The 13,833-nt window shown below is 44.0% G+C and overlaps 1 protein-coding gene across 3 annotated transcripts in view; it reads left to right on the top strand.

Annotated features, from left to right (window-relative positions):
• The window catches only part of MAP2 (microtubule associated protein 2), a 98,508-nt gene extending 91,200 nt beyond the window's left edge, over nt 1-7,308 (top strand). For all 3 annotated transcript variants that reach the window (XM_065637394.1, XM_065637393.1, XM_065637392.1), the window contains 4 exons: nt 2,975-3,067; nt 4,572-4,653; nt 5,154-5,266; nt 5,959-7,308. In XM_065637394.1, coding sequence (XP_065493466.1) covers nt 2,975-3,067; nt 4,572-4,653; nt 5,154-5,266; nt 5,959-6,174 — 504 coding nt within the window. In that variant the 3' untranslated portion in view covers nt 6,175-7,308. The remainder of the gene's footprint in view (nt 1-2,974; nt 3,068-4,571; nt 4,654-5,153; nt 5,267-5,958) is intronic.
• The last annotated feature ends 6,525 nt before the right edge of the window (nt 7,309-13,833 follow it).

The raw sequence follows: 13,833 nt of genomic DNA, 5'->3' as shown, positions 1-13,833 counted from the left end.
GTGTATCGGCTTCTATTTGTCCAGTCGAGCAGACCTGAGAAGAAAGCTTGGGAGATATTGCTGGCAAGAGGGGATAGGTCTTGCTGAAGAGTACAGGATGGAGGAATTAGGCAGTTTAAAGCCTTAATCTATAGGAAACAAGGCTCCATTAGTTTGTGGAACACTTAGTTATAGAGGACAGTCATGATTTAAATATGTACAGCGATATTGATATATTCCAGGAAAGGGAGAAACAGATCATCAGGGAAAACCTGGATCAGTGCAGTTGCTCCCTCTGCCAGATGACCAGCACAACACATCCACGTCACTCAGCTCACTTCAGCCCTCAGCACAGGACATACAGGATACATAGATCTCCTGCTGGCCCCTCCACACAGGGGCACATTTCACCCAGTGAGACAGGAAGGATAATTGAGATGATTGGTCCTTTACGTTTTTACTAGCCAGGTCCATGGGCCATGAGACTCATAAACCGTTAGACTTCTGGGTGCAAATCAACCTTTAGGCACTTGATCAAAGGCACCCTCTCAACTTATCACCTTGCTTTGGCTCTATTTTAAGCCTTTAGCCCACAGCACTGAGGTCTTGTCATGACCCCTAAGTCAGCATTTTGAGAGCATATGCATCCCTGTGGCCATTGCTAAGAGGTGCTGCTGATCCATTGCTGAGAGAGATGTGCTCAGAAAGTGCTAGGAAGGCTTTCTGTTTTGCCCAGTTGAGTCTGGCCTGAAGCTCTCTGGGAGCCAGATCTGACTGCACGTCTGATGTGTGTTTCTGTAACTGATGTGACACCTGTCTTGTATAGCACTGGAGTACATTTTTAAACAGTGTATTGAGAGAAAGCACAAGCATAAAACTCCAAAGGCATTTGCTTTCACATTTCAGTGTACATTGGTTTACTTGGATGGATTAAGCAGATAGGACAGAGAAAGACGGATATCAGTTTGCCTGCTGAAGGTGACCTACCAGTTGTGGAGTTTTTTGGTGCTGTCATCACCCTTATTGCTGAGCATGCCATCACCAAAGATCTTTACCAATTAAAGCAAGAGAACACTTAACATCCTAATGGTTTGACTGCTGTAGTGGTTACATTATATGTAATGAGGAGGACCCATGAAACAGCTTGATGTAAAGAAATTCTTTAAATTAGCTGCAAAGCGTGACCCTCTGAAAATTTCTTCTTGGAGTTTACTGGGCTTAAGTCAAGGGTGCACTCTGGGTGCTCAGTGCCAGAGGATTTGACTCGTTATCTAAATGTGACATTATCCTCACTGCAGGAGCCAAGAGCTGCAAAATCTGATATCCCTGTAAGGGGGTAAATAGTATTTTCCTAGTTTAGAGAGGTAAGGCACAGAGTAGGTGATTTGTCTCAGATTTATTAGGGAGCCTGGGGCAGTCTGGGGATCTGAAGCCAGGAAGCAGAAACTGCAAAAGGTTGTTCTTCCTCCCACTGACTGCTTCAGCTGGTTTGCAGCTGCTTTGTGTTCCTGGAATGGTAAGAAGCCTCAATAAGCTACTGTGGTATATCTTTCCCTCTCATCTCAATATCCAGTTAGTTACTGTAGGTTTGCCTACAAAAGCAGCCAACAGGACTGTGCTAAGTAATATGTCAGTGAAAGCGCTCTACAAGTGCTATTTAGCAAAATTAATAAATAAAGCCTGCAATTCTATGGCTTTCTGTACAGGAAAGAGTGTAAATTCATATTGTATGTCAATAACATAGAGAGAAATAAAATCCAACATAACATTTGAATAAAGACTTTATATTTAACCCAGAGAATGAATATGCTGCATAGGTGGCACTCTATGAGTAAGTAAAAGCTCTAGGTACAAAGAAGGCTGGTGCAGCCTTGGCCAGAAATGCTTTCTCACACACCTGAAAAGCCTAATGCTGGTGAGCACAATTCCCTGCCCTTGCTCAGAAAGAAGTCTGGAGGTGGTGTCACTCAGGTGTGTGCCCTGCACCCAGTTGTCCCTGCCTACAGGTAACTGCCCTCCAGCAGCACATTGTTCTCTGGGAGGACATCATTGGTGGCACCTGAGTTCTGCTAGGTGGAGGAAATGCTTTGACGTGGGGGTCAAGATCAGGGTGGCGTGACCTGCCCTTTACCAAGTTCACTTCCAGGCACTGTCGTGTGCCTGCAGTGCATCTGTGGCTAAGGTAATGCAGAAAAAATGTGGGCTCCCGGCATCTGCAAGGGAGGCTGGCACCATCAAGGGAAAGTGGGGTACTTGTTCTGCCAGAAACAAAGAGCACTGGGGAGAAGCAGAGTGCTGCTGGCACCAGAAAGTTATTGTGACCAACTTTACGGCCAGCACTGGAAATCAAGAAGCAGTGATTGCAGCTGTAGGTTTCCGAATGTTGTTGTTTTCTGCATTGCTCTTTAGTAGATGACAGTCAAGAGAGAGAGCAGTGAACTCTGACCTTAATTTTGTCAGTCCCCTTTCACAGAACTCTCTGAGGTCTGTTGTATGAATGTAGCTGCTGTTATGGCTGCATGGCAGAAGGAGGAGTGAAATACCTCAGGATTTCACCCATGCCTGAGCTGGCTGGATCTGGGACTTCTGCATCAAAGGCTGGAGTCCTGAGCTGTGGGAAGGCAGGTTTCCATGTTCTCCCTGTGGCCAGTTCAGCAGAAACACTGGCCATCACTCAAGAGGCAGGCTGTCCAAGGACTGTGTCCAGTCCAGGCAAGCAAGGAGTTCTTCGAGCTTTTCAGGGAAAAGCCACCTCTCCTATCTCCCAGTATAAAACCTTTCCCCTTTGTAATTTACCACCACTTTGTGAGGCAGAAAAAGAGCAGCATAGTGTATTTACATATGCTGTGTTAACATACTAAGCGTAGACATTGGTGTGGTTTACTTTCTCACATTTCAATACAAGTATCAGAAGAAGGAGGCAAAATTATCCTTGTTCTGCACCACAGCAGAGTGTGTGTATGGTATATAGTAAGTTACTTCCAATTCCTTTTAGGTTAGGATTTTAAACAAGAAGATCGATTTTAGCGATGTTCAATCCCGCTGTGGTTCCAGAGATAACATCAAACATTCAGCAGGGGGAGGAAATGTAAGTAATATGGACACCCTCTGAACAGGCATCTCCACTGTGGTGACCCACCTTGCACAGCCAGACCCCTCTGTCTCCCTTCCTCTGAGCACTACTTCCCTTCTCGTTAATGTTTCACATGTGAGTCTGGTCTGGTAGTTGTATGAGCCCTGTGTATGCAGTGGTGGCCTCCTGATCTCTCTCCACAGAGCGCAACGTTTTTCCACAACTTGGACACGAAAAGGAAATGAGAAAAGACGGGTTATCTCTAAATGCCCAAGGGTGCTGAGAGTGAAAGTCCAGTGTGAGCTGCAGTAGCTCAGTGTCTTTCATGGGAGCAACCCAAGAATGTAATTTCCAGAAAGAGACTGCAGCTCAGAGTAAGACTCCAGCCTCACAGTTGGACATCTTCCAGTGTACCAGTCCTTCCCCAGCTAACCTGAGAGGAAGAAGAAGAAAAATAAAACATAAGGACAAAGAAAGGTCAGAGAGGAGGTGTGATCAGCTGGTGTGCTGAGTGCTAGTGCCAGTGCCACAGCATTATTCCCAGTATAACAAGCTGAGACTGCTCCTGGTTTGACCAGACACCTGTTAGTTCTAGCAGTCACGCTGGAGTAGCCGAAGGTGGCTACGACCCCACTGATAGAAATTATCTCCCCTCAAATGGAAGAGCTGACAGTGTGGGCACGTCTGATCCAAGCAGATTCAGTACAGCCACCAGTGCTGGCTTAAGTCACGGCTGGTGATGTGAGCAAACCAGCGGCCTTGCAGTCATCCTGGAGCCCCTGTCTGGCACGGAGGAGCTGCAGCTTCTTAAGACGTGCTAAGACAGTCCCTGTGATTGTGGGCTGCATCTGGGAGCTGTATGGGAGCACAGCAAGGCAGGAGTGTGGCTCTAGCGCAGTGGTGGCAGTGTGGCCAGCAGCAGAAGGGTGCCTGTGCTACTGCCTGGCTGAGCAGAGCGGTGCTGCTGCGCTCCGGTGAGCACCACCAAGCCGGCTGGATGAACACCAACCAGCTCAGGTACAGCTGCATGAGTCACATTGGTAGCTTCGTGAGAATCTGCATAGTGGATTGAGCTGAAATACATACCATATTTAGATTCAGAAAAATACGAAACAGGTGGTAGAGGAAAAAAACCAGTCACTAAAATATTCCTAGTTGCCAGGATGCGCATTCAAGAGCAGAAGCAAATGGGATGGGTCCTGCTGCATGCAGGGCTTTGGAGCATCTGCCCTGAGGGGAGGCTCAGAAACATTTTAAAAAGAACCCACAAGCTGATCTGCTTTGTCTTCCTCTTTGTTTTGCTAATAGTGAGGCTTAACCCAGCTCTGTCAGGTGGGAAGGAAGCTTGCTATATTAATCCAGGTGTTTCCTCCTTCGTGGCATAGTCTGTTTTCTACTAACCATCTCTCCTTTTCCAGTGGTTCGTAGAGACTTGGGCTCTTCTTCTGTACAGCTTGGCTTTTTATTAATTATATTATTTTCATTCCTGTAATTTGTGTGTGTATTGTGCTTTTGCCAGGTACAAATTGTAACCAAGAAGATTGACTTGAGTCATGTGACTTCCAAGTGTGGCTCGCTCAAGAATATCCACCACAAGCCAGGTATTACAGGAATTTCTGGGATGTGGGACAAAGCGAAGAGCTAATCCTGTTATGTGAGGGAGAAACCATGGATGATACAATTCTCTTTTATAGTCCAAGAGAAAGTAAATATAGTTTGGTAATAAAAATAATATTCTTAGCTCAACTGAATATATTAAGACATTAAAGGTATGGGATCACTGAGTTTAGAGAGGAGATAAAAAAAATAATGCAGAAGGATGCTGCTGTGGCATAATGTCAGTTTGATAAGATACTGAAATGCAGACTGACGTCAGCAAAATACCTAAGCATGTGCTTAAATACTATGAAAATCAGTAAGGCTGCAGCACACACTTACAGTTTGTGTGTTGAAGATTTTATATTTTACTGAACATGCAGCATGGTGTTCTGTGCTTCTCTAAAACCATCAGATCTCAACTAAAAGGGAAGCAATGTTAGTGTACTGGTGTGCGTCAGGTCAGACTTTCTCCTCTTAATCTGTGTTTCCTTTTTCTATGTAGGGGGTGGCCGTGTGAAAATTGAGAGTGTGAAACTGGATTTCAAAGAAAAAGCTCAGGCGAAAGTTGGTTCACTGGAAAATGCCCACCACGTACCTGGTGGTGGAAATGTCAAGGTAAGGGGACAGCTGTCAGAGAAAAGGCTACTACTTTGACCCTGGCCCGGTGAAATTATTAGAGCTGTGAATTCAGCGATGGCCCTGAATTGAGTAGGAAACATCTGTCTGTTTTCCTTCAAGCACACTTACATGCCATTTGCTCCCTTTGGAATTTGGAATGACCAATCTCACATCCACATCTAAGCTGCGAGTGAATCTTAAAGTGAAACGTTCTATAGCTTCTGCGCTAGCTTTCCCCCTAAAGATAAACCTTGTTTGGGACTGTCGTACAGCATAGGTATAATCTAATAAGTTTGTAGTATGGGTATCTTAGAGGATCAGGACTGCTTTGTGAAACAGGAGGAAAATGTCTTGAAAGTAAGATCACTCCTACAAATGTTTGAAAATACAGACTTTGGAAACAAAACCAATGCCCATAAAATGTCTATAAATTCATACAGTTAGGAACAATGGTACTGCTCATTAAAGCATCCATCAGAGACAGAAATAGTAACAGAATGTAACATAGTGAGCCAGTGTATATTAAACAAGATAAAAAAATGTTCAGTTTCATTTATTCTAAGGAGTGAAGAAGCTTCAATCCTTGTAAGAGTTCTTAAAAGTAAACAAAGTGAGATCCAGATGATGATCTATAACAAGATAATTTGGTGAATATATAATGCGTTAAATTCTTTGCTTTCCTGGAGCAGATTGACAGCCAGAAGCTAAACTTCAGAGAGCACGCTAAAGCCCGTGTCGATCACGGGGCGGAGATCATCACACAGTCACCAGGCAGGTCCAGCGTGGCTTCACCACGCAGACTCAGCAACGTCTCGTCTTCTGGAAGCATCAACCTGCTTGAATCGCCCCAGCTTGCTACCCTCGCTGAAGATGTCACGGCAGCCCTTGCTAAGCAGGGCTTATGAATTTGCTCATTTTGCGTTATATGAAGTAATATTTAGGCATGAGCTCTTGGCAAGAATGGGCTCAGAGCAGGTGTTACATTCATTCTTTACCATGTCTAAAACTAAGTCACATCCCAAGACTTCTAGTTACCATACAGTTAAAAAAAAAAAAAAAAAAAAAAGTAAGTAGATGCAGAAATTGGCCTGATCTCCATTTACAACAGGAAGACACTGGCTTTATATGGGTATACAACTGCAGTATGTTACTTTGGACAGTTATTGTTGCTCTGCTCTGTCTTGCATGGAGTACCGTACTATGATAAAATGCATTTTTACCTTTCATGTGCCTGAAGGCCATCCACCTCTTTCTGAAGAGCCTTGTTAATAACCCAAGTTGCTCATTTCACTGTTCTCTTGATAGATGGGGAAACAAAAAAAGAAAGGTTGCCCATTGTAAGTTATTGCAGGTTAAATTAACAGTCTGCTTACCAGAAGGAAGGGCATATAGAGAAATTCAAGTTTAATTAAAAAAATGTGTTATTTTGTATAAATGAGTAGAACAAAAGTTGAATTAAGTTATTAACATTTTTTTGGACCTGGTTAATTATGTCAGTGTATAGCTGAAAAGCCAATAAATTATTTAACTAATAACTAAAAATAGTAGCTGAAAACATTTGAACCATGCTTGGGGAAGTGACATCAAAAAGCTGTTGAAAGCAAGCACTTCCACCCCAATGGACTTGTGTCTGATTAGAAAGTTGGTTAAGCGGCTAGATTTGTGTACACACCACTCGTTTCGCATCCTTTCCATCTGTTTGATACAGTATTATAGATATATATATATATTTCTCTGTGGCCATTTGTGATACGCCCTCCTCATATACTTGAATATTCTACTTCTTTATTCACAGTATCTGTGTCTCTTGCACCCTTTGGTGTTTCAATTTTAGGTATGTAAAAGTAGATGTTAGCAGGGGTTTTTTTCCTATTCATAAGAATACATTTTAAAAATATGAAAATTTTAGCATGAAGTTGCTTTCTGTAACAACTAAAAGCCGTGACCCTGTTTTAGTGCCAGATGCAAGTCTCTTCTGTGATGCTAGAAAAAGGATTCCTCCTCTCTTCCCTTTCCTCCCTTTCTTCACAAACATGATTTTTGATGGCTGAGTTTGGATTCTGGATTTTTTAAAAGTCCACAATAGTTTGGTTCTGGCTTTTTTGCTTTCTTTCTCTTTTTTTTTTTTTTTTTTTTTTTTTTTTAACTCCTGTAGTAGCAGTGAATGTCAGGTTTATGTCAGATGTATTTATTTTTTTCTTTTGCTAAAGTTGAAATACAGAAAAAAGTATTAAGGTGTTGTTTCCACTTCTTTAGTGATGTCTCATGTATACACTCAGACACTCAGATAACTGATAAACATAACAGAGATGCCTGTAAATTATAGTATGTGAATAAATAAAATGAGCATCCTAGACTGGGTTGCCATAGCAATTCATCAATAAATAGGGCATCTTAAAACCTGAGCAAAGTGGGATTATATTGACTATAAAAAGTTTAAGAAAAAGCGTACATAAAAGATAAAAGGCAGAGATACATAAACAACTGATCTAATGGAGTTACCTGTGAGAACTCCAACACTACCTTATGGACACTAAGAATTAAACACTGAACATAATACGGTAGTATTACTCATCAGCGGATAATAATCTGCTGGTATGCTCTGTATAGTAGGCATCATGAAATGACCAGTTTACATTCTCGCAGATTGTTTGATCTTTTCCTCTTGAAATCTCTTAACTAAACTTCGCACTGTCAGTTTGAGCTATACTTGATAAATGTATTAGGTTAACATGGTGTGCTGGAAGCTTTTGATCTGTTTTTCTTCCTTCTTAATTTGTACATGTGTGCGTGTGTGTTGGGGTTTGATCTGAAAAGACTCATAGAGAAGATTTTTATGTCTGTGGAAAAGGATTCTAATAAAGAATAGCCCAGAATTCCCCATCATTAAATTCAGGTAGTAAATGCACAGTTACTAGACAGTAAATATTCAGTGGACCAAAGGGGGATTTTGTCTAAGCTGTCACAGCAGTACGAAGACAAAACAAAATGGTTACATCACTTAACAGTTTTACTGAAGATGAAATCCGAACAGCCCCCCACACAACATTTCAGCTCTGCAAAAAGCTTTTTACACTATAAAGTACCTAATACTGTTTCTAAGTCGTTGTTTAATACGAAGGACAGTGAGTTTAGAACCATGCTAAGTGCATCTGGAGGATCGATTTCTGCCTTGTATTTGTTATACTTCTGCTGAGATTAATCCTAAGAATTCACATGGAAAACAGCATCAAGTGAGGTGCATTAAAAGCCTCTTCCCATTTTTCCAGAAAAACAAGAGACAGAAAGAAGAAACAAGAAAACAGCGTTTATATCATGTTGCTTGTATCATACTATCAGTTAATATAAATTAGCCTTGCAGTGGTGTTTCTTTATGCCTTTTGCTGATGTGGGAGAGAGTCTATGGTACTACTGAACCTCAGCTTCTCTGAAGCTGAACACCAGCTAGTGAGAACAGTGTTAACCGCCGAGACTCAAGTTTTTTTATTCTGCTTCTAAAATTGACGTGCTCTAGAAAATGAAGATTAGTTAATCCACCTATGAGTCCAAAGTGAGAGTGATGTAACACACAGAGTCATTTATTTCATGCATTAAAATGAGCTTTCTTGTCTTGATTCAAGCAAAGACCTTTGTAATCGTGATCATCCTTTCATAGACAGAATCCTAGAATGCTGTGGAGTTAGATGAAAAGAAATCAAGAGTTTTGTGCTGTTAAATAAAAAATAATAAACAAGTTATGTTACATGACTGTAGATGTTCCCTGGAAAAGCTCATATTAATCTTAACTTCTCAAGAAGAGTGTTGGTTTTAAAAGCCATGGTTTTGTAAATATGCCCACTAAAGAAGGTAGGGCCAGCTTCCTGGAAACTGCATCCGTTGTGTTTCTTTTCCACAGGCATGTTGAGTCAACAGGTATGTTGGGTGCCTGAGACCCAACTCTGTAACAAAGCAGAGATAATCTGGACAAAAGGAACGGTGAAACCTTGTTTGGGTAGCTAGGCAGGAGCCACAAAGTAATAATTCATCAAGTTGTAGAGACAAAAGAAAAGGTGCTTCTGCCCCATCTGCAGAGTTCCCTTTCTATGTAACCACAAGCTGAAAGAAATCAAAGTTAAGCAAACTTCTGTCCAGCAACAGTAAAGGAAAAACTGATACCGATGAGGGAAATCGTACGCCCACAAGGGCTATATATATTTTCACTGTACAGCAGTAAATGGTATTACCCATTCAATGCTCTTCTAAGGTACAGTAGTAGCCTCATCATGACTGCTTACAACCCTAAGTTTGCCTATATATGCGACCCGAAGGGAGTCGAAAGGCAGCCTGTGTGGACTACCACACGTGAGCAGAAGTTTTTTCCATGCTGGACCAAATACTGTTTGAAACCCAAGTACAAACGTATCTTCAAAGGCAAATGCCTTGAAGAGTAGATCACGTCTGCTGTGAAAATCAACGCAGGTAGATTTGTAGCCTAGGTGTGTGTTGAGTTCACTCACTAGTCAGATTGCTAAAGCAATTCCCACTGCAGGAAGGTTAAATTAGTTCTGCACTTGGATAAGTCAAGCGTATAAAAGCCACTTCAACTTTAGCAAAGAGAAAAAGCCAACAAATAAACATACTGTATGCTGGGATGTTAAGGAATACAGTCTGCTGTTACAAACCTGTGTTTTTTCTGATAATTCTAGAGCCTGTTACCATAAAAGAGGCATTTCTTGAATGGCTGGTGGTAGGTAGTTCATGTTTTTCAAATCCGATCTGCAATTGTATTTGTTGCTGTATAGTGATTGTTTTGCAAAATAAAATTGCTTGTCATCTAATTGCTTGTGTTGGTTTCCACTGTTTGTGACGTGCTCCTCCCATACGCAACCGCTCCACATCGCTGCTCTGCATGGAAAGAAGTATCGTGCGCCCGCTGGTTTTGCACAGTCTTGCCAGGAGAAGTCAGGGTGGATTAAGCCATGCTTCTCAGCTTGTCCCTGTTACTTCTTGCCAAGAGAATCAGATTTACAGCTGGTGCCCTTGTCTGCGGGGTAATATTTCCCAGCTTCGTGTGAATACGTTGCTCCGCCCCTCGCCCTGGGCTCGCAGCCCGCAGGTGAGGTTGGGCACCACCCCGCCCTGAGCAACCGAGCCCTCCGGGGCACAGAAGCCGCGGGTCGGGCCGGCCCCGCCGCGGCTCGCGGAAACGGCGGCCAGCCCTGCCTCGCGCCCGCAGGGGGCGCGCGCTCCCGCGGGCTATAAAGAGCGCGGAGCCGTTAACGGTCGCCGCGCGGCCGGCGTCAGCTCCCGCTCCTCAGCGCTGCGGGGAGCGCCCTCTGCCGCCGGAGGAGGAACGGAGTCCGGGTCGGCTCCCCGCGGGCTGGAGCGAAGGTAACGGGAGCTGTGGGGGGTGAGCTCCTGGGGCTGTCCCGAGAACTCACGGGGAAACCACCCGAAGTTTGAGCGCCGCTTGAAGTGGTTTGCTGTTTTGGATCAGTTGGTGGGTGCTTAACCCCCCGCCTTGGCTCAGGTCGGGGAGGAAGCACAGCGCTGCGTTGCGGCTGGAAGGAATGCCCCGGCAAATATTTGCGTGCTGCCCCAAAACACCTGTGTGGAGCAGGTGCTTTCTCAGCATGGGGCCGTGGTGTGGGGGCACGGGCAAGCCGCGCCCCTCAGGGTGCGCCCTTGCACTGCCCGCTCTGGGCCTGCTCAAGCGAGGCTGCTGCTGGTGCCTCCTCCTGCTCTGGTGATGCCCGGGAGGGGTTTCAGGCTTGTGTCGTGCAGATGGAGATGCAATGACACAGGTGAAACGAGAGCGTGAGCTCTGCATATTCAGCACAGTTGGAGAGCAGCAGTGGGACTTGCTAACAGAAGAAGAATCCTCTGAACGCCACTGGGAGCCTGAGCAGCAGGAGGGAGATACACCCAAGCAGACTGCCTAAAGTTTCACAGCCCCTGAGCAAGCTGCACTTTTCACATAATGCTGCAATATTCATAAATAAAAGCAATCACACAACCTGGAGGAATAATGAAGTGCTGTTAATTAGCCTTCAGAAGCACCCTCCTAAGGGTGCTTAGGCACAAGGCAGAACTAATGTATCATCTGCTGAAAGGAAAATGATTAGGAGGCTGAGGACAAAAGGGTAAATCCTGATTTAAGCATTCACAGCTAGAGTAACGATTGAGGACAGCTGGTAAGAACCTGTTTCCTCCTTCCAACGTGAACGAAGAAGTGATATTTCTATGATTGTTGTGTCTTATTAGCAGCATGTGGTAGGTGATGTATTTTATAATTTGCTAGTAGATTGCGATGTTGGAGCACTGAGGTGAGTACATGCTGTGAGTAAAATCTTTATTAACTGCAGCATTATTGAAAATGAGGGAGACCCAGGAATCCTGCCAAAATGTTTGCTAGATGTAGGGAGGGTCTGTCCATCCTGTGCCCATCATAGCTCATGGAGTATTCCTTGCGTTATACAGCAACATGTTAGCAAAACCAGGTGGGTGAGACAGAGAAGAGGATCAGATCTGAGTGGCAGGCAGAAGGGCTTTCACCTAGAGGTCTGTGGCCACACTTAAGTCCTGGTTGCTGCTTTGAAGATAAAGGACACTGTGGCCCTAATGGAGGGGCTCCCAAACCTTGCTTGTGTGAGTGCTCTTGCTCTGGAATGAGAAAGCGTGGGGTGGAGGCAGGTCTCAGCTCTCTTCTGACCAATGGAGAGAAAGACGTGTTTGGTAACTCGGTGGAACAAGAGAGCCCCCTTTCTTCTCCAGGAAGGTCAAAAAGGTGTTTGGGTGGGGTGGGATTTGGGAGGAGGAGGTTTGTTGTCTTTTTTCCTGAAAGGAAGTAAAAGTTTTGCAGCTACTACCAAAGGAGTCGCATCCCAGAGCTTGAGAGTCCTGATACAAGGGGTAGTATGATACCCTGACAGTGAAAACGGGATTATTTTTTTTCCCCATTCTTGTCCAGAGACCCTCATACGTCACCTCTAGGATTTTGTTCCATCTCTCCAGGCCTTATCTAGTTGAAGCATAACCTGCACCTATTATGTATTCAATTGCAATTAAATGGCTCTATGAATGTGATTTGTTGCTTGAACATTGTGAAAGGCAGTAACTTTCTTTCTGCAGTGACTGTGGAGGATCTGTGTTTCTGCTCTGTTTTGAAATAGGATTCTCAGATACATGAGTGCTAGGCCACTTCTACTGCTTCCAGGGTTAATTATCTGATTGTCCTTACAGAACATGACTCAGCTAGACTACAGTCTGCTCCTGACCAAATTAGTGTAGCAACAGTAGCAAACCTGGTAGTTTTAGGTGTTCATTGTGTAGTTTTAGGGGTTCATTTATCCTTGTTTCTGAATGCATTGTTGTGTTTGAACAGGGCTGGCAGGAAGAGCTGTGAATGAGACTTCTGAAAACCCTTAGCTGAAATGTCTTTATGCTGAATTTAAAAGCCCTGAAAGAAAAAACAGAGCTTTCCTAGGTTTCTTTAATTTTTACAAAACATGGGAAAGAGAGAATCAGGCGTCTGCTTTAAACTCTCCTATACTTCCATCTTGTGTAGTTGGTGATAGTGCAAAGATGTATACCGTTGCCATGCATAAACAGTAGCCTTTGACTGGCTCTTTAAGTTGAAGTTGAAGACAGTGTATACAATACTGCCAATGAAATAGCCCTCTGTGCCCACTCTCTGCTGATGCTCTTGCTGTATTCTAGTGCAGTTACTTGACAAGGTCCAAAGACTTCCTAGGAAGAGCAATGGATAAATGAAGGAATAACTTTTGCTTCTACCTGGCAGACCCATACGAGAAAGAGTAAAATGAGTGGCATCCGTCAGTGCTGACTTTCTGTGACTGGTTGTCCCAAGGGAGAAAGAGTCTTCAGCATAGGTCCTCTCAGCCAAGGACAAAAGCCTGCTGGCAGCTTATGGAAAACAAAGCTCTTGGGAATGTGCCAAACAATTGTCTTTGTTCTTTGCTCTGAGGTGTACAGTTAGGAGCTGCTTACAGCTTTGCTCTTGGACAGGCTGCTGCACAACAGGGTGGCTCAAGATACTCCTGAAAGTTTGAATGCTGGTCCTTTTTGCACAAAGGCAAAACAGATGAGTTGAAAGTATGAATACTTAGGAGTGTGTGTAGCAGGGATTGAGGCTGGGGACTTGGAAAGCATCAGCATGAAAACAAGTGCAAGGCAGTGAGATTTAGAGCAGCTCCTTGCTCTGGGCACTCCTGTATAGAGTGAGCACTTCAGGTTCTGCTCAGTGTTCCCGCTCTGTGGTGTGCTGCCAGCTTTCAGTGTTTCTGTATCAAGACTGAATCCTATTGTGATGGATGTGTAAACACAACTGTGCGACGAATAAAGCAGAGATGGAACAGAATCATGTGATTTGAGGAAATGTCAGACTGATGCTGCCTGTAGTAAGAGAAGAAATAGAAAAACAGCATCATGAGCATCTTTTGTGCCCAGGCACTTGGGTGGGCTGGGCGTTGCTGGAGTATAACAAAGCTAGTGCTGCCTCTGCTCTTCCCCACGCCTGCTTACTGAAAGCAGCAACTTCCTGCACTGGTCTTGATCTTTTCACG

The sequence above is a fragment of the Caloenas nicobarica genome, chromosome 6 (assembly GCF_036013445.1).
Source record: "Caloenas nicobarica isolate bCalNic1 chromosome 6, bCalNic1.hap1, whole genome shotgun sequence".
In the NCBI taxonomy this organism is placed as follows: Eukaryota; Metazoa; Chordata; class Aves; order Columbiformes; family Columbidae; genus Caloenas; species Caloenas nicobarica.
Note: the sequence above shows the minus strand (reverse complement) of the source record. Positions and strands in the feature narration are given on the sequence as shown.